The sequence below is a fragment of the Pantherophis guttatus genome, chromosome 4 (genome assembly GCF_059756535.1).
Source record: "Pantherophis guttatus breed Tessera chromosome 4, ASM5975653v1, whole genome shotgun sequence".
Classification (NCBI taxonomy): Eukaryota; Metazoa; Chordata; class Lepidosauria; order Squamata; family Colubridae; genus Pantherophis; species Pantherophis guttatus.
In genome coordinates, this window is record NC_142066.1 from 22682140 (window position 1) to 22702965 (window position 20826).

The window sequence follows — 20826 nt, forward strand, 5'->3', positions numbered from 1 at the left end:
AGGCTCCATTATAGTTGTAAGTTGAGACCTACCTGTAGTTAGACCTTAGAAAGTCTTGCTCACGGAGTTCTGAAATGAGAAGGTAATGTTGAATATTGACCTCCATCCTGCTCAAGAAGCATACTTAATAGGAATGTGTCACCATTTTGACTGGTTTGTGTTTGTGTTAATACTTGGGCTTCATTTCAAAGGAAAATCAAAATGGAAGTCCATTACTGCAAATTACATTTATTGGTATGTTTTTATATGGATTGTATATACGTATATCTATTTATTATATTTGAGCCACCCAAGTCAAGCAAAGTTAGGCTTAGAGGAGGACAACTATTTTATTTTATTTATTTATTTTATTTTATTGAATTTCTATACCGCCCTACTCCCGAAGGACTCAGGGCGGTGAACAGCCATAAAATAAAACACATACATATACAAAATTTAAAATCGAATAAAATGAATTAAGTAAATTTGGCTGAATTAATACCCATAATTTAAAATACCCATATTTTAAAATACATTAAAATTTAAAATTTGCACTTAAAAGGGAGAAGATTTAGGCGAGGCCAGCTTGATGAAATAACAGAGTCTTCAGCTCGCGGCGGAAGGTGCGCAGATCCGGAATCTCTGGGGGGAGCTCGTTCCAGATCGTCGGTGCCCCCTAACTAAGATGATCAAGGGAGTGGAACAGCTGTCTTATGAAAAAAAGGTGTAACATTTGAGGATTTTTTTTTTTATCTAGAAAGGAGGTGAGAATAAGACGGTCACCCAGTGAAATTAAATCTTGTCGGAATCAAAATGAGTAAATGGATTTTTAATATGTATATAACACTTAATTCAATTTTGGAAGTTGCTACAATGAGATTTGTTGCTGGCTATCAGCTGGGATTTCAAGAAAAGTTTGGACCAATTCATGAAAGTCATGGGGATCAATGGTATTAGCCTTGTTGGCAGCTCCAAAGGCCATCTGCTGTGAGACTAATGGGCTTCTTTATGCAGCTGATTGGTCACCATAAACTGGACTAGATGGGCAAGGGGTCTAACCCAGCAGGGCACTGCATATATTCTTATGTTTTTCTATTAACGTACAGTGCAAAGCATGATTAATGTTATCCTTGCTGTCACTGTCACTGATGAGTTTATAATTCAGTGTCTAGTGTGAACACCATATAAGTATTAGATCTGCACCCAAAGTAAGCCTGATCTACAAATCTAACCCCAAGCTCTGTATTTTTGGGGGGTACAGTTTCAGAGATGGACCATATCGGCATTACATAAATTATATGTTATATAATTTAAAAATAAGACCCCGTCTTATATTTTTTTAAACCCTGAAATAAGTGCTTGGCCTTATTTTCAGGGAAGTCTTATTATTTTGGAGCACATGGAACAAGACGGGGCTCTTCTTGTCATCTTACCTGATTTCCAGCTGTCTCCTTAACCCTAACCAGACGAAATGATGGGGACCGGCTGCACATGTGTTCAAATATTTTTTTGGGGGGGGGTTATTTTGGGGGGGCTTATTTTAGCGCATGTGCTCAAAAGCCTGATTGGGCTTATTATCTGGGGAGGTCTTATTTTCGGGAAAACACAGTAAGTATTTGTATCAGTTCCCAGGCTCTTGAAAATTCATGGCATTATTAATGGGAGCAGCAAACTGTTTCTCTCTACATTCTTCAATTCTGCATGGAGCTTTGGCCTATAATGTGTCATAACCCAAGAAATGGTGGAGCCAAAATATTGGGACTTATTCCTTATATTGGGGCAATTTAGAAATGCAATTTAATGAAGAAAATGAGTGATGTTACCTTGGCATGGTGAAAGAATATCAAATATCATTGGCTAGGGTGGTCATAGTAACGGAAAACTACTGACACCAATAGACTGTATACTGCATTCTGTAGGGAGATCTCCCACTAGCAGAGTTTATAATATGTTGATTATAAATGGAAGCAGACTACCCAAAAAAAGTTTACATGAAAGAGGGGTAAATCTTGAATTTGCAAGCTCATGAACTTCTTTGCTATAGCAGCCCTCTGTGAATGTGTTTGTTTGTTCCTATGTTTAAATGCTACCCCATTTGGAATATTCAAGATTTCACTCTGCGTTTTCTTACCAGCAAAAAATAAAATATTTTTTTTTACCACTTTTGGTTAAAAGATAAAATAAAATTGGATTTTAATAAAGCTTTGTGGTTTGCTTTCCTATTTTCTCCTTGTGGTGGACTACAGAGAAACAGTCCAATCAAATGCTTTATTTAATGGTATGTTTGACTTTTTTCCTCAGCTACTTAATCTGTTTTGTATTTTAAGAACATAAGACATCAATGGAAGGCTAAACTATAAGGGATTCACATTACCAGCAAAATCAGCTGGGTCAGAAATGGTGAGCCCTACTGTATCTGGGAAACAATGCTTACTTATATTCCTTCTGAAAACAGTGGGCAAACATATATTTCTTAGTCATACGGCCCATTGCCTCTTTCATTTCCTGATTTCTTAGAGTGTATATCATAGCATTAAGGAAAGGAGTGATTGTGGTATAAAATATGGATGCTATTTTGTCCAGACTGGTGCTAAAGATGGGGACAAGGTACACAAAGAGGCAAGGTAAGAAGAAAAGGCTGACCACTGTCAAATGAGAGCTACAAGTATACAGGGCCTTCCCTCCACTTTCTCTGAAGCGGCCATGAAGCGTGCTCAGGATGATCGCATAGGAGATCAGCAAGATGACAAAACAAATCAGGGAGATCAGGCCACTGTTGGCCACCATGAGTATTTCAGTCACTTGGGTATCAACACAAGCCAGTTTGACTATTTGTGGAACATCACAAAAGAAATTGTCCAGTTCATTTGGCCCACAAAATGGCAGCCGCAGGACCAGGAACAGCTGGCTGCCAGAGTGAAGGAGGCCTCCAGCCCAACACCAACACAGGAGTCTAACGCAGCGTGGACGGTTCATCTTGACTGTGTATGTCAATGGATGGCAAATGGCCACATAGCGATCGTAGGCCATTAGGGTAAGAAGAAACATCTCTGAACATCCAAGGAAGTGTAGGAAAAAGAGCTGGGACATACATCCCCCAAATGAGATTTTCCTGCCACAGGAGATCAGGTCTGTTGCGACCTTGGGAACGACCACTGAACCCAAAGCAGTATCGATGATGGATAAATTAGCTAAGAAAAAATACATGGGTGACTTCAGAAGGCGTGGATCTATATGCACCGTCAATACAATGAGAAGGTTGCCACACAGAATAGCAGCATAGCACATGATGACTAGGACAGACAGAAGGAGCTGGATGGGACGAGATCTGGAAAGTCCCAGGAAAACAAATTCTGTGACTCTGGAGATATTCATGAAAATGACAGAACCTTACAAGGAAAAAAAAAGAGTTATTTAGTTCTCCAGATTTAACACCTTCTTCTATTAATCAGCGATAACATGAACCAATGGTACTCTTTAAAATTGAATAAAAGTAATGTGAATGTACAGTGCCATATATTGCAAAGAAAAACATATTTACTTGAATATACATTACATTATAGTTACTTTATATAATACAGTAATTTTCAGAGGTGGACCTGCAAGTTCTGTTTCAAGTTAGATCATAGAGGACTAAGTTGAAATGCCCAAGTGGCAAGGGATATTAAGTAGCAATACCACTTAGACTTATATACCACTTCACAGTGCTTTACAGCCCTCTCTAAGCAGTTTACAGAGTCAGCATATTGCCCCCAACGATCTGGGTCTGCAGTTCTTAGGTTAGAATAACAGAGTTGGAAGGGACCTTGGAGGTCTTCTAGTCTAACCCCCTGCCGAGGTAGGAAATACTACACCACTTCAGACAAATGGTTATCCAACATCTTCTTAAAAATTTCTAGTGTTGGAGCATTCACAACTTCTGCAGGCAAGTTGTTCCACTTATTAATTGTTCCAAATGTCAGGAAATTTCTCCTTAGTTCTAAGATGCTTCTCTCCTTGATTAGTTTCCACCCATTGCTTCTTGTTCTTCCCTCAGGTGCTTTGGAGAATAGTTTGACTCCCTCTTCTTTGTGGTAACCCCTGAGATATTGGAACGCTTCTTTCATGTCTCCCCTAGTCCTTCTTTTCATTAAACTAGACATACCCAGTTCCTGCAACCGTTCTTCATATGTTTTAGCCTCCAGTTCCCAAATCATCTTTGTTGCTCTTCTCTGCACTCTTTCTAGAGTCTCCACATCGTTTTTACATCGTGGTGACCAAAACTGAATGCAATATTCTAAGTGTGGCCTTACCAAGGCATTATAAAGTAGTATTAACACTTCACGCGATCTTGATTCTATCCCTCTGTTTATGCAGCCCAGAACTGTGTTGGCTTTTTTGGCAACTGCTGCACACTGCTGGCTCATATTTAAATGTTTGTCCACTAGGACTCCAAGATCCCTCTCACAGTTACTACTATTGAGCAAGGTATCACATATACGGTACCTGTACATTTTGTTTTTCTTCCCTAAATGTAGAATATTACTTTTTTCACTTATAGTTATTGTTCTCCGGTGAACTTATAGGTCCTTATAGTTCTTCAGTGTTTGGAAGCCTATACTTTCTTTACAACCAAATACAAAACAATCCAGAACTTTTACTGTAATGCAGAGAAAATTCCCAACTCCCCCTCCATTCAATACATTTATTTTTTAATCAATTCCACTTTCATAATGACAGAATCAAAAAGAATCTTTTCAAATATATCTTATAAATCCCTGCATTTTTTTTATGGAGATGACATAACCTTGGCCAAGATCAGTACAACAGTCAAGATCAGTATAGTTATTAATTATATGGTAGTACAGTGCAAATGGGAGAAATCAGTATTATGTGTTTGAGAAATTGCTCTTTAGTAAAGTAGTCATATATTTGCAAATGTAAAAAGAGCAACTTAGACAAAGCTGTAATAGATGATAGATGATAGATAGATAGATAGATAGATAGATAGATAGATAGATAGATAGATAGATAGATAGACAGGGATGGAGGGATGGGTGAATGGATAGATAATAAAAATATCAAAGATCTGTGTAACAAGATTAGCCAAGAAGCTAATCACCCAATATATCATCACATAGGAAATACAGAAATAATATCCTTATTTTTCAGCTTTTTCATGCTTCCCAAAATAAATTAAACTCTGATTTGGACATGCAGTCTGTTTTCATCAAAATAGCTGGGTTACTTTGGGGCAGTCATTCACTCTCAGCCCTACTCACCTGACACGGTTATTTGTTGTGAGGGGAGGAGGGAAAAGAAGTATTAAGAATTTTTTTCTGCCTTGAGTTACTTATAAAGTAATAAAGGGAGAATAAAACCAAATTAATAAGTATAAAAATAAAAAAATAACTAGCCTTCAAAGCTTTCAAAATGTAGTACGTAACATTTCTTTGTTCATTGTTCACCTAGCTTCCAAAAACTTATGCTCTTTCTGAATTCAGAACAGATCCATATTACCTGTTCTTTCTAAATACTTAGAGGGACCTCTGAAACCTAATAAAGATAATACCTATAGATAAATGTCTGAAGAAATTTATAATTACCTTTTTTTTTCTCTTTAGAAAATCAACCACTCAGTCTGAAAATGGAATGAGTCCTACTTTTCCTTCTGCTAAGAAGCACAGTTGAAATATTCAGCGGCCAACTATCATGCCTTTGGGAAACGGGTCCTATGAGGTCGTGCCTAAATCCCAAATCAAAAGACATAATTGCAGAAGTTAATGGAGATATTCTTGAGCTAAAAAAGAAAACACTCAAGAATTTAATATATTTCTTTTCCCCCCCTTTTTTTATTAAGTTTTTATTTTCTTTTATAACATACAAAAGTTCCAATTTCAATTGAAAAATGTGTTGTCTGGGTAAAAATCATTTTAGGAAATAATAATCAAAGTGTTCACAATAATATTCCTTGCAGTAATATCAATTATATTATTATTATTATTATTATTATTATTATTATTATTATTAATTACAATTGTCCCGATTGTAATTGGAGCCCTTGGAGCAATACCCAAAGGGCTACCCCGCTATTTAGAAATTCTAAATTTGCCGGACTTGAACATTTTGACTCTACAAAAAACCATCTTACTCGGGACAGCTTACATCCTCCAACGATACCTTAACAGTTCCTAGGTCCTTGGTTAGGACTCGAGCTGCTGAGCTATTAACCAGCCTCAAAGGCTGTGAATCTCACTAAAGATTAACCAATAATAATAATAATAATAATAATAAAAAGTTTAACCAAGTTAACGTATCTTCCTTATATCATTGATCCTTCCATATGTTTCTACCTCCTATTTTTGTAAGCTAGCCATTGATAAAATAAGTCCCAAGTTAAAAAGTATTCAGTTTCTTTCTTTTCCTCAATTGTACGTGTTAGCTTATCCATTTCTGTACATTCTAATATTTTACTAATCACATCATCATCTGTTGGGATCTCTTAGTTTTTTCATTGTTGTGCAAATACTATTCTCACTATAGTCAATACATATAAAATCAAATATGCATTCCATTTGTTATACTTGTCTGGTAAAATATCCAACAAAAATGTCTCTGGTTTCAAATCTATAGGTTCTTTTATCATTTTTTCCAGGCATGTATATATTTTTGTCCAATATTTTTTCACTTTTTGACAAGTCCACCACATGATAGTATGAACCAGGTGTTCGATGATTTTCCAACATTTTGCAGATTTATCTTTAAACATCTTTGCTAACCTTGAGGGCGGAAAAAGCCATCTATAAAACATTTTATAAAGATTTTTTTGTGTGTGCAGTAGACATTGTTAATTTATAATTCTATTCCATAATTTCTGCCATTTATCTAACTCTATTGAATAGGCAACATTTTTAGCCCATATATCATTTTCTCTTTACTTGTTCCTTTTCCATCTTTTGAAGCAGGGGTGGGCTTCAAAAATTTTAGCAAGAGGTTCTCTGCCCAATTGCTGGGTGGGCATGGCCTAGTCGGCCTCCTGCACCACTGAGGGGTGTGTGTGTGCGTTTTTGCCCTCCCCAGGCACCAGAGGCTTTCCTCGGGCCTCCAAGAGGGCGAAAACAGCCTCCCCAGGCTCCGGAGGCCCATTTCCGGCCTTCCTGAACTTCCAGTAGGCCCGTTTTTTGCCCTCTCCGAGCCTCCGTATGCGCCCTACACTTACTTGCATCCAAAACGGGCTGTGTGGGGACTCTTGGGAGGGGCGTGGTGGGTTGGGAGGGGCCAGATAGGAGTGGGATTTGGAGGTTCTCCGAACTGCACAGAATCATAGCTAGAGGTTCTCCCGAACCCCTGCGAACCTCCAGCAGCCCACGCCTGTTAACAAATAGCTATATATTTTCTTTATTAATTTTTCATCTCTTTTTTTCCCTTATGGTCTGTAACTGAATGATAATGGCAATGATGAGGATGAGACCTAACATGGCACAATGGTGATGATGTTTGACTGGGTTCCAGTCTACCTTCATGGAGATTGACTTGGTCATATTGGGTCAACCATTTTTCCTTGCCTATGGTTCTTCATTGACTTGTTTGGAGGAAAACAGGAAGGGAAGAATGCTATGTTGCTTTATGCTCCTATATAAACAGCGGGGGGGGGTGGAATATAAATCTGATAAGTAAATGAAAACGATAGATCCCTTTTGCCTTCTTTGCTGTACATTTAAAAGGGGGTGAAGTAGTCATAATTCAGAAAGCCTTGTTAATGTATTGTTGCTGCAAGTACAAAACAATGGCAACCCAACAGATTTACTTCCTTTGTTCATGTTTATGTTCATACCTATACTTGTTATCTTGTACATGTTTGACAAACAAAATAAACAAATAAACAAATAAATAATGTGTCATTGGTTGTCCTTGTTGAAAATGGAACTTCCCCCCAGTCTGCATTCATGCATTAATTCACATATATGATCAAAGTATTGTGATGCTGGGGTTTTTTTTTGGCTTTCATGTAGGAATCCAGACATGTTTTAAAATGACTTAGGCCATTGTATAATTATTACGGATGCATTTTTGTCATAGAGGTATTTTAACTTGTATTTTTGGATTTTAAGTGTTAATAAAAGTTTTTCACTAAAAAAAAAATGACTTAGGCCAATGTGGAAACCAACATCTAAAAGAAACCATGGCTTAGTAAAATGAGGGAACTCAGCCTTTCTGCATGAAGAGCACCAGCTTTGAGAAGACTCACAATGCCCAAACATGTTGTTTAAGATCAATATAAACTACCTTTTTGAATATAAATCAAATTCAGCCACATGCCCCATAATATAAAATAGGTCTTGTAAAATGGAGGAAGAAGTATCCTAAACATTATATGGCAATTCTGTCAGAAAAGAACATAATAATATAAGCAGTTTTTCTGTTTCATTTCATCCTCCTGATTTCCCTGAGATTTAAGCCAAGCCAGGTTATGTGGTTCCTGGCATGAAGACTGTCAATGTATTCATGACTGGCAGAGACATGATAACAAGATCAGCCAATGAATAGGGCTTAGTTATAAGGTTAGCCAATGGGAGCTGAGACAGTAAGGAGCCTGGGCATGGCTTAGCTGTGTTTAGCTCTGAGTGCTGTGCTGAGAATTGAAACTGAAACTGTTTTCTCCTCTGCCTGTGTTTTGCTTGTAACTACTACCACATTGGAAGAATCAGCTATTGGTATTATTTATTCATTTTCATGTGTTCTATTATATATAAAGAGAAGTTAATGAATCCTGCTGAATCAGTTACCTGTGTGCGCTTTCTGGATTTGATTGCTGCAACAAACTCTGATAAAGACAGATTTTAAAGAGACAAAGCATCGAGTCTCACAATCACTAGCTCTACCCCAATGCTCTAACCACCAGAGGGATGACAATAACCCCGAAGTTCTCATTTATTTTGGCCTCCTTCTATACAAATGATGTTAATGAGATTTTGAGTTCAAGAACATCAGGAAGATTTCCCATAGCCTTCTTACATTGTTTTTTTTTCCCCCATGGATTCAATGAAGGCCTCAATATATAATTGTGAGCTTCTGGATCTACCCAAAAATGTAATTAAAAAGGGTACTAGAAGACCTGGTGGGTGTATTACCTTGCTTAGGTTTATTAGGAACCACAGGTTCACTGGTGGGTTTTTTGATTCAGCCTAAAATGGATCAAAAATACTTCGGCATCCAAATTAGGTCAGCCTATTGTATAAATAAGGAATGTGGTGACTCAGTGGCTAAGACACTGAGCTTCTCGATTGAAAGGTGGGCAGTTCAGTGGTTCGAATCCCTAGTGTCACGTTAACGGGGTAAGCTCCCATTACTTATCCCAGCTTCTGCAACCTGGCAGTTCGAAAGCACGTAAAAAATGCAAGTAGAAAAATAGGGACCACGTTTGGTGGGAAGGTAACAGCGTCCCATGTGCCTTTGGCATTTAGTCATTCTCTACTGGCCAAAACTTAAAACCAATGATATTGGGATGATCCCAGGATTGGTGGACCCAAAACACTGATGTCAAAGCCTTCCATTTGGGTTAGTTTGTAGGGGAAGAGAGACTGATGAGAAAACAGATGACTTCAGCCTTGGTGCACGTTGACCTACAAACCTTACTTTCCAAATACAGATAATCCTCAACTTACAGCATTTCGTTTTGTGACCGTTCGGAGTTACAACAATGCTGGAAAAAGTGACTTGTGAACATTTTTTTCACACTTATGACCATTGCAACATCCGTATGGTCACATGATTTACATTCGAATGCTTGACAAGTGACTCACGTTTATGACAATTGCAGTGTCCTAAGGTCACGTAATTCCCCCTTTGTGACCTTCTGACAACCAAAGTCAATGGGGAAACCAAATTCACTTAACAACTGTGTTACCAATTTAACAACTGCAGTGATTCACTTAACAAATGTGGCAAGAAAATTCGTAAAATGTGGCAGGACTCACTTAACAAATTAGCAACATAAATTTTGGGCTCAATTGTAGTCGTACATCGAGCACTACCTATAGTTATTTACTTGCAGAATATAGTTATGTGTGATGTGTGCTATTGAGTTTGGTATGCAATCTGTTGATTATTATATTATGATAATTTTAATACTGTTTTTGATTGATTACAAGCGATTTTATTAAATAGTCCTCATCATTAACTCCATGTTTTTTACATGTAACATGAGTAACTATGTAAATTTTCTAAACAAACAAACCAATAAACAAACAAACAAACAAACAAAAGCTTTGAGAAAGATTACTTTCTTCTCCTTGGGGGATTTGAGTGACCATATATGGAGATTTGGACTTGTATGTTGAACAGTTCTGCAATTACTCCTTTAGTAGTAAGAAGAATTATTCCTATAAAGCAAATCTGTGAAATCACAAAGATTTCTGAAGCATCTACTCATGGTTTCCCATTTTTCTAAGACCAATGGAAAAAAATGCATTTCTTCTTCACCCGTCCCATTGCCTCTTTAATTTCTTGATTTCTTAGAGAATATATCATAGGATTAAGGAAAGGAGTAATTGTGGTATAAAATACAGAAGACACTTTGTCCAGAGTGGCACTGAAGATGGGAACAAGGTACACAAAGAGGCAAGGCAGGAAGAAAAGGCTGACCACTGTCAAATGAGAGCTACAGGTGTATAGAGCCTTCCCTCCACTCTTCTTGAAGCGGCCTTGAAGCGTGCTCAGGATGATGCCGTAGGAGATCAGCAAGATGACAAAGCAAACCAGGGAGAGCAAGCCACTGTTGGCCACCATGAGTATCTCAGTGACATGGGTATCAACACAAGCCAGTTTGACTACCTGTGGAACATCACAAAAGAAATTGTCCACTTCATTTGGCCCACAAAATGGCAGCCGTAGGACCAGGAACACCTGGCTGGAAGAGTGAAGGAGACCTCCAACCCAACAGAAACACAGCAGCCTAATACAGCGTGGACGGTTCATCGTGGTTGTGTATGTCAGTGGATGACAAATGGCTACATAGCGATCATAAGCCATGAGGGTTAGGAGGAGCATCTCTGAACCCCCAAAGAAGTGTAAGAAAAAGAGCTGGGACATACAGTCCCCAAATGAGATAGTCCTGCTTTGGGTGATCAAGTCTGTTGCTAACTTGGGAACAACTACAGAACCCAAAGCAGTATCAAGGATGGATAAATTAGCTAGGAAAAAATACATGGGTGACTTTAGAAGACGTGGATCTATATGCACAGTCAATACAATGAGGAGGTTTCCCAACAGAATGGCAGTATAACACATCATAACCAGGACAGATAGAAGAAGCTGAGTTGGTCCAGATTTGGAAAGACCCAAGAAGGTGAATTCTGTGACTCTGGAGGCATTCATGAAGGTGATAGGACCTTACAAAGACAAACAACAATTATTTACTATTGCCAATTCCAGCACGTTTTCACAGTAACCAACAAAGTGTCATAGGGTACAAAGAGAAGTAATATCAACTTCAATATCTATTACTAGCTGATTCCCCCTGGTTCTTCTCTTAGATTATAGAGGACCAAGTTACTGTGATCCAGTGGATTCTTTATACTATAGTTCTGCAATTTTTAGTAGCTACCACTTCCTCACTGAGAATGCAGCCAGAACTTTCATTTGAGAGCAAATTCTCAACTGTTGTTACACCAAATTTTGTTTTATTAAGCCATACCATTTTTGTAGGTCAAAACCACAAAGAATCTGATTTTTTTTTTTGCTTTAATTTATATGCCACCCTTCTCCGGAGACTCAGGGTGGCTTACAATGTGTTAAGCAATAGCCTTCATCCTTTTGTATATTTATACAAAGTCAGTTTATTGCCCCCACAATCTGGGTCCTCATTTCACCTACCTTTGAAAGGATGGAAGGCTGAGTCAACCTTGAGCCTTGGCGAGATTCGAACCCTGCAGTAATTGCAGGCAGCTGGTCTTAATAACAGGGTGCTTTAAATCACTGTACTACCCAGGCTCCCACTGTACTACCAAGGCTAAATATGACATTTCAAAGAATGTCATATTTAGCTTGTGAAGCACACTTTTCTGAAGAGATCATAATGTCATACAATTTGCCTTTGCCAAACATTAAATGAAGTAGATGAGAATTATCCACCCATGTCCTGAATCTCTTTCACTAGTAATTCAGAAATGTCTGGAAACTTAAAAATGAAGAGTAGTAGCATAAGTAGCAATATGATATGCAGTATAATATGATCCAGCAGTGTGCAGCGGCATCCAAAAAAGCCAATGCAATCCTTAGCTGCATTAACAGAGGGATACAATCAAGATCAAGTGGGGTATTAATAATATTCTGTAAGACCACACCTAGAATATTGCATCCAGTTTTGGTCACCACACTATTAAAAAAAGATGTTGAGACTATAGAAAAAGTGCAGAGAAGAGCAACCAGGATGATTAAGGGACTGGAGACTAAAACATATGAAGAACGGTTATAGGAACTGGTCATGGATAGTCTAGTGAAGAGAAGGACCAGGGGAGACATGATAGAAGTGTTCTAATATTTGAGGGGCTGCCACAGAGAGTAGGGGGTCAAGCTATTTTCCAAGGCACCTGATGGCCAGATAAGGAATAATGGATGGAAACTGATCAAGGAGAGATTCAACCTAGAAATAAGGAGAATTTTTTTTGACAGTGAGAACAATCAACCATCAGCTTGCCTTCTGAAGTTGTTGCAGCTTCATCACAGGAGGCTTTCAAGAAGACACTGGACTGTCATTTGTTAGAAATGGTGTAGAGTCTCCTGCTTGGGCAGGGTGTTGGACTAGATGACCGACAAGGTTCCTTCCAACTCTGTTAATCTGTTACTCTCCAAGGCTTCTTGGGAGCCCTCAGTAATGCTCTAAGGTATATGTACAGATATGATCTAAATGTAAGAAGCAGGGAAATCTAGCATAGAAAGAAAACTTAATCGTCCAGTAACACTCATTCAAGGTGTTAAATCCACCTAAGTCAGTGGTCCCCAACCTTTTAGGCACCAGGGACCGGTTCCGTGAAGAGACATTTTTCTGGGGACTGGAGACACCATTTTAGATTTCTTCATCAAAGAGAAGCATCTCCTACCCTTTAACAAACCATAAGACTACTTTCACCCATCACGTCAAATTTTGTCTCACTGTTTTAAAGATTTCTTTGATATCTTTAGAACATTTTCCTTTTCCTTTCCCTTCTTTTCCTCCTCTTCAACTTATTTAATCTTTTTATTTGCCATTTTAATGTGTGTTTTATGTATATATTCACATGTTGCTTAGAGACTGGAACAAAAGTTTAATTGCCTATCTTCCTAGACATCATCCCACTTCATATTGTTAGCCAGTGTTGGGTTTTTGAAGTGTGCTACCAGGAGCAATAGAAGAAATAAATAAAATCCAAAAGGAAATAAAATAAAAGAGGATCTGATCTGAGAAAAAAAAACCTATGATGGTTGTATGAGAAGACTATCCCAGTGTAATGGCAAATAATCAATTACTCAGGACAGAATTAAATAGAAAATATAAAAATAGAACATATCCATTGTTATTGTTAGCCTTCCCAAACATTTATCCAAATTAGACTAGATCTTCCTTTGGATTTGACCTATAGGAGATGACCAGGCTGAGCCCGAGGGGTGGATGGGTCAAACGCATTATCAGTCATGAATCCCTTCATGTGCACAAGAGATCTAAATCTAACCCACCTTGAATGCCTTTGACTCTTATCTATCACCAATTTGCTTTGACCATTAGTAGCTCAGATTCTTGTAACGAGCATAAACACAATGTGTTCTAAGTTTTTCTCACTAACCTGCCAATATGAGCTCAAAAACTCATAGTAGAAACCCATATTACCTGTTCATTCCAGTTGCTAAGAGGACCTCCAAGCTGGAATAAAGGTAACACCTATAGGTTAACATCTGAAGAAGTTCACCATTACCTTTTTCTCTTTAGAAAAGCAAGCAATCAGTCTAACAAGAAACAACACCTACTTCTCCTTCCAACAGTGTACCATGAAATATTTCTTAAGAAATATTTCAGTATCTTATTATTATACCCTTGGGAAAAATTCTTATGAGGCCATTCCCAGGTTCCCAATCAGGAAAGATAATTGCAAAAGCAAAAGAAGATATTGAACCAAAACGATTATATTTTATTGCATTTTTTTTAAAAAAATATGCATCATTATGGCTATGTCATGTAGAAGAGTGTGAAAGGTGGCAACGATGATGAGAGTTAATGTGCGACAGTGGTTACAAGGATTGAAAATGGGCAGTGGGGGTCCCAATTCTAGTTTATCTTCAACTATGGAAGCTTATTTGACAATTCTGGACCATTTTCTCTGACACCATCTAGATTCTAGACCTTACGATACTGGGATCGTGTACCAAAATAATTCCTTTGAATATAACTGACAGAAGGGAGATAACAGGTGGGAGAAACAGGGAAGAAAAAAGTTAGCTAGGGAAAGTAGGGAAACTTTGTGTGCAAACTTTTACTTCTGCCTAGTTATACTGTAACCAGTTAGCTTTGAGTAGTAGAAGTAATGGAGTTGAGGGTCTTTCTTTCCTAGGAGCCTCAGTTGGGGCAGGTGTGACACAATGTTTGTGGTAGTTCCAATCCCAACCTATTTCTTAGGGCTGTTGTTGATTGATTGAAAAATATGGGATACAAATCTCATAAATAAATGATGGAGATGGTGATGATCAGAAGGATGTTGATGATGATAATGATAATGATGGTCTCTTTTTTCCCCTCATATTGCAGGATGAAATGGAATTTAAATAGGATCAGAGAGGGCTGCTGTTGGAACTATTGCAATAAAATGATACTCGCAACTCTTCAGATAATGCCAAACTCTGTCCTCCATCATGCTCTGGAAGCATATCTCAAATTCAGTAACATATCCTACATTTTATTCCTGAATGTTTATGGGAATGATTGAGCTCTATTCTAAGAGCTTAATGATATCCACAAACATTCACATTGATAGGAAATCAAGAGAATAGACTATGAGTGCAAATCATTACTAACCAAAATATGGACCTGCTCCTTCCTTCCTTCCTTCCTTCCTTCCTTCCTTCCTTCCTTCCTTCCTTCCTTCCTCTCCTCTCCTCTCCTCTCCTCTTACCTTCCTTCCTCCCTCCCTCCCTCCCTCCCTTCCTTCATCAAAGGGGATGGAAACATTTATAAGCAGTATACTGAACCCACATGACTTCCTAAGCAATTGAGTCTGTGTTCTTTGTCCAAATTCCTCCATGCATCAGCTTGGTCAACAAAGTGGAGGAATAACATGTGTTGGGGCTTTTAAAAGTCCATTCTATTGAAAGCAGGACATCATAATAATTCAGCAGTACATCCCTATGTCACCCATACATACTACATTATTTGAAATTTGAAACTAGCACACATTAAGTTTTAAAGCTTGGAAACCTTATCGGTCATCATTCTTCTTCAACAAGTATGTTACCTACCTGCAGACTAAGCAAGACAGAGAGAAGGCAACTCACTTACAAAAACAACGGGGATCTATTTTTACTTCCTTTCCCATTTAAAGGGAGGAGTTTCCTTTATCAAAAGTATAATAATTTCATGGCCCAATCTGAGAGGCCAATTGCTCACATTGTATTTACTGCCTAATGCGGGATTGATGGCCCTTGTTGAAAGAGGAACATGCTTCCCAGTGTGAAATCATGAACATGTTCACAGACACTGTTGAGCAATTGCAACTGTTGGAGCTTTTTGGATGAGAAGTGAAACTACTACTACTACTACTACTACTACTTCTTCTTCTTCTTCTTCTTCTTCTTTTTCTTCTTTTCTTCTTCTTCTCCCTTTTTCTTCTTCTTCTTTCTTCTTCCTCCTCCTCCTCCTCCTCCTCCTCCTCCCCCTCCTGGAAAGCAACTCAGTTGCCTCTTGAAAAAAACAAGAGGCAGCTATGACCTGGATGACTGAGAATCTCCATAGAGGTTGAGCCATTATGTTACAGGTAGTCCTTCACTAACAACCATTTGTTTAGCAATCATTCAAAATTAAAACAAGACTGTAAAAAATAACTTATGACTGGTCCTCACACTTATGACAGCACAGCATCCCCTTCATCACATATCAAAAATGCAGGTGCTTGGCAACTGCCATGTTTTTATGGCAATTGCAGTGTCCTCAGGTCATGCGACCGCAATTGCAACCTTCCCAACTGGCTTCCAATAAGCAAAATCATTAGGAGAAGCTGGCTTTGATTCTACCATTAGGAACATGGAAATAAGGGAACTCAAGAAAATAAAAGATTTTGACTCCGTAGAAAGGCAAACAAGCTGAAGTGTAAAGTGAATGAATTATATTTTAACAAAATGAAAATGTTCAATATATTCCCAGCGAAAAATTTGGAAAAACTTCAGGGGTGGGCTGCTGGGGGTTCACAGGGGTTCAGGAGAACCTCTAGCTAAAGTTCTGTGCAGTTTGGAGAATCCCCAAATCCCACTCCTGTCTGGCCCCGCCCTTCCCACCCCGCCCCTTCCAGGAGTCCCCATGCAGCCCGTTTTGGATGCAGGTAAGTGCAAGGTGCATGTGGAGGCCCGGGGAGGGCAAAAAACAGGCCTACCAGAAGTTCAGGAAGACCAGAAATGGGTCCGTTTCCAGCCTCCAGAGAGCCTCAGGAGCCTGGGGAGGCCGTTTCACCCTCCCAGAGGCTCAAGGAAAGCCTCCAGAGCCTGGGGAGGGCAAAAACCCCCCACACACCATAATACAGGAGGCCAACTAGGCCATGCTCACCATGGCCATGCTCATCCAGCAACCGGGCAAAATTTGCTAAAATTTTTGAAGCCCACCCCTGAAAAACTTACTGGCAATCCAGCTACTTGGTCAGCTAAAGTCTCTTCCACAAGAGATGTTGAATGGACATCCCCCATTGAATGGAAGGTGGAGAATATAATGAGAAAAGAGACGACATTAGCCTTGGTACCTGCAATGACCAATAAACAATACCCCAAAATAGGAAGATTTTGCAAGTACTTTGCAGATAATAATCTCTTTAATATTTTAATTGACTTATTCCATATCTACTGACTCCTTTCCCTATTTGAGCACTTAGTGCTTCAAGGACTTCAGAGAGCAATAGCTACAAATTTTTCAAAATATAAGGCACTCATATTGTCATTAACCACAAAGTTCAAATATACCACAAAAAATATACAACTGGATCAAGTATTTTTGGGGTGATTTGTGTGTCTACTTATTCTGATTTATTTGATTGATATATAATATTGTTGTTTGCGTCTTGATGTTAGCTACCTAGAATTCATGTATAAAATGGGCAGACATATATATTTTCTTTTCTGGGCCTTTTTTCTGCTGACAAACTGCAACTCTGTGTTGCTCTCTGGGAGAATTGCTCTCTGGGAGAGTTGCAGTTTGTCAGCAGAAAAAAGGCCCAGAAACTTGTGAATGAGATTTCACAGAACCTAGGGCTGTAGAACAACTAAGTTTACGTAGGTAAAACCTGGCTATGCACATAAAAGCCTACGAAAAAGGAAATATATATATATATATATATATATATATATATATATATATATATATATATATATATATATTATAAGTATAAACTAAACAGAACAATGAAACGTATAAAACATAAAAACATATAAACATCCATTTCAATACAACATATATATTTTCTAATAATTAATAGACAAGCATTGGTTTTAAAAACGTTATTCCTGCATTATCTGGGAGATCTATAAGTCATAGATCGGTGGACCATGTCCCTTATTACTTATGTAGTGATAAGAATAACTCCAGAAAAGATTATCGCAAGGACCAAAATGGAATTTTGGAAATTCAACTTATACTTTTCCTTTCTTCTGATACCAATCCTTAAACATGAATTTCTTTGTCACCCGGCCCATTGCCTCCTTCATTTCCTGATTTCTTAGAGAATAAATCATAGGATTAAGGAAAGGGGTAATTGTGGTATAAAATACGGAAGATATCTTGTCCAAACTGGAGTTGAAAATGGGAATGAGGTACACAAAGAGACAAGGTAGGAAAAAAATGCTGACCACCATCAAGTGAGAACTACAAGTGTACAAAGCTTTCCCTCCACTCTCCTTGAAGCGGCCTTGAAGTGTGTACAGGATGATGCCATAGGAGATCAGCAAGATGATGAAACAAACCAGGTTGATCAGGCCACTATTGGCCACCATGAGTATCTCAGTCACATGGGTGTCCACACAAGCCAGTTTGACTACCTGTGGAACGTCACAAAAGAAATTGTCCACTTCCTTTGGTCCACAGAATGGCAGCCTCAGGATCAGGAACAGCTGGCTGCCAGAGTGAAGGAGGCCTCCAGCCCAACACCAACACAGGAGTCTAAAGCAGCGTGGACGGTTCATCTTCATTGTGTATGTCAGTGGATGGCAAATGGCCACATAGCGATCGTAGGCCATGAGAGTAAGAAGAAACACCTCGGAACCTCCAAAGACATGTAGAAAAAATAGCTGGGACATACAGTCTGCATATGAGATGGTGCTACCACGGGTGATAAGATCTGTTGCCATCTTAGGAACAACCACTGAACTTAAGGCAGTATCAATGATGGATAAATTGGCTAGGAAAAAATACATGGGTGACCTTAGAAGGCGTGGATCTATATGCACAGTTACTACAATAAGGAGGTTGCCCAACAGAATGGCAGTGTAACATATCATTACCAGGACAGATAGAAGGAGCTGGATGGGCCGAGAACTGGAAATACCTAGGAAGACAAATTCTGTGATTTTCGAGGCATTCATGAAGGCAACAGGACCTTACAAAGAGAAAAGACAGTTATTTAGTGTTGCCACTTTCAGGATCTTCTCTTCCTAATCATTGACCACATGGCTTTCTGTTCAGGTATCAATAAAAATGAAGAGCACTCAATGAACCATATAGTAGAAAGAGAAATAATGTCAATTTCAGTATCTATTATAAACTTCCTGGTACTGCTATAAATTAGAAATATAGAAAACTGATGGCAGGTAGAGAAGGAAAAGAAGGACAAGGGGAGACATGATAGTAGTGTTCCAATATCTCAGGGGCTGCCACAAAAAAGAGGGAGTCAAGCTATTCTCCAGAGCACCTGAAGGCAGGACAAGAAGCAATGGGTGGAAACTAATCAAGGAGAGAAGCAACTTAGAACTAACGAGAAATTTCCTGATAGTTAGAATTATTAATCAGTGGAACAACTTGCCTCCAGAAGTTGTGGGTGCTCCAACCCTGGAGATTTTAAAGAAGAGATTGGACAACCATTTGTCTGAAATGGTACAGGGTTTCCTGCCTGAACAGGGGGTTGGACTAGAAGACCTCCAAGGTCCCTTCCAACTCTAGTATTCTATTTTATTCTAAAGACCTAGTGGTCCATCAACTCTTTCTGTAAAGTAATAATTTCAGTTTGAGGTTATGATTTTTGCTTAATATTGAAAATGCTGCCTTTGAAAAAATTTTCACGCCCTTAATATATTTAAAGATTTCAATCATGTTCCCTATTTCCCTTCTGTCCTTGAGGCTGTACATATTCAGTACCTCCAATTTCTCCTGATACATTTTGTCCCTCAAACCTTGCACCATTTTTGTTGCCCTTACTAAAGAAAAAAAAAAACCCAAACCCTTAGATTATAGAGGTTTGAGTTACCATGATCCAGTGGATTCTTCATACTGTAATTCTTCAATATTTAGTGGGCTACCACTTCCCTACTGGAATGGAGCCAGAACATGCATTGAACTAGAGAGCAAATTCTCAATTCTTTCTCCATCCAATTATTTGTTTTATTAATCTTTACCACTTTCATAGTGACAGAAACAGAAAGCATCTGATTTCAAAAAAATTCATTACTGACCAGGAGACAAATAGGGGTATAAGAATCAAGTTTTGGAAATCTGAACAGTTACCTACAGAAGACAAAATAATAGCTAAAATTACAGAATGCGCAGAATTGGATAAGCTTACAAAAGAAATACAAGAGAAAGATGATACTGATTACTATTTAGTATGGCAAAGATGGTACGGCTGGCTGGAGGCAAAAATAGGAATACAAAGATAATTTATGACTAATCAATAGAAATGTATAGTAGTAAATAAGGAATCAATTATATATATATATATATATATAACCATGTAAACAGATGATTATAGACATTGACATAAATAGAAAAATGGAAAATACCCCACCGTTATAGTAACTTCTAAGAGTCAGTCATTGGACTGAATCGATGTTTGTTAGTTTTGTATGTCATTTTATGTATTTATGTTGGTTTTGTTTTTTCTTTTTATTATTAATAAAAATTTATAAAAAAAAAAAAGAATCAAGTTTTAATTACTCACTAACTGTGACAATAATTTTCAGATTCTAGTAAAATGTGCAATGCAGCATGATTCTGGGGTCCTTGGTGCTCTCTGAGCTTGGCTGTTTTCTAGCATACATTTCGTTACCCAACTAGATAACTTCATCAGTGCTAGAAGGGAGTTGGGTCTCTGTTTATATACAAATTGTTTGCCCTGTCAGTATTGGTATGTTCCTGGTGGTTCCTTGATTAGACCCTTGTTTGATTGTTTGTCTGTGTTGGTGGTTCTTTGATTTGGGGCATTGTTTACTGCTTGATTGTTGGCCTAGTACCAATATTGGTGTTAATTTCTGTATCTGGGTGTTGATTGCTGGCAGGAGGTTTTTATTGTACACATGACTTGCACCTTATGTTTGGGATATTGTTCTCTGGCAGTAAGGTAGGCAATGCTAATCCATGTTCATACATTCTCTAGCTGACCTGCATATTTCTATGTCTGTCTGTCTGTCTGTCTGTCTGTCTGTCTGTCTGTCTGTCTG

General features: G+C 38.3%; 3 protein-coding genes across 3 annotated transcripts; all 3 read right to left on the reverse strand.

The window, feature by feature from the left end:
• Positions 1–795: 795 nt before the first annotated feature.
• LOC117662257 (olfactory receptor 4Q3-like) lies at positions 796–3357 on the reverse strand. Its single transcript, XM_034411578.3, has one exon. The coding sequence runs from the start codon at positions 3352–3354 to the stop codon at positions 2410–2412; it is 945 nt and encodes a 314-aa protein (XP_034267469.2). The 5' UTR covers positions 3355–3357; the 3' UTR covers positions 796–2409.
• Positions 3358–10101: 6744 nt separating this feature from the next.
• On the reverse strand, positions 10102–11343 carry LOC117662218 (olfactory receptor 4Q3-like). The gene has a single exon (XM_034411534.3). It carries the CDS (start codon positions 11332–11334, stop codon positions 10405–10407), a length of 930 nt encoding a protein of 309 aa, XP_034267425.2. The 5' UTR covers positions 11335–11343; the 3' UTR covers positions 10102–10404.
• Positions 11344–17691: 6348 nt separating this feature from the next.
• On the reverse strand, positions 17692–18783 carry LOC117662220 (olfactory receptor 4Q3-like). The gene has a single exon (XM_060690927.2). The coding sequence runs from the start codon at positions 18757–18759 to the stop codon at positions 17812–17814; it is 948 nt and encodes a 315-aa protein (XP_060546910.2). The 5' UTR covers positions 18760–18783; the 3' UTR covers positions 17692–17811.
• Between the last annotated feature and the right edge of the window lie 2043 nt (positions 18784–20826).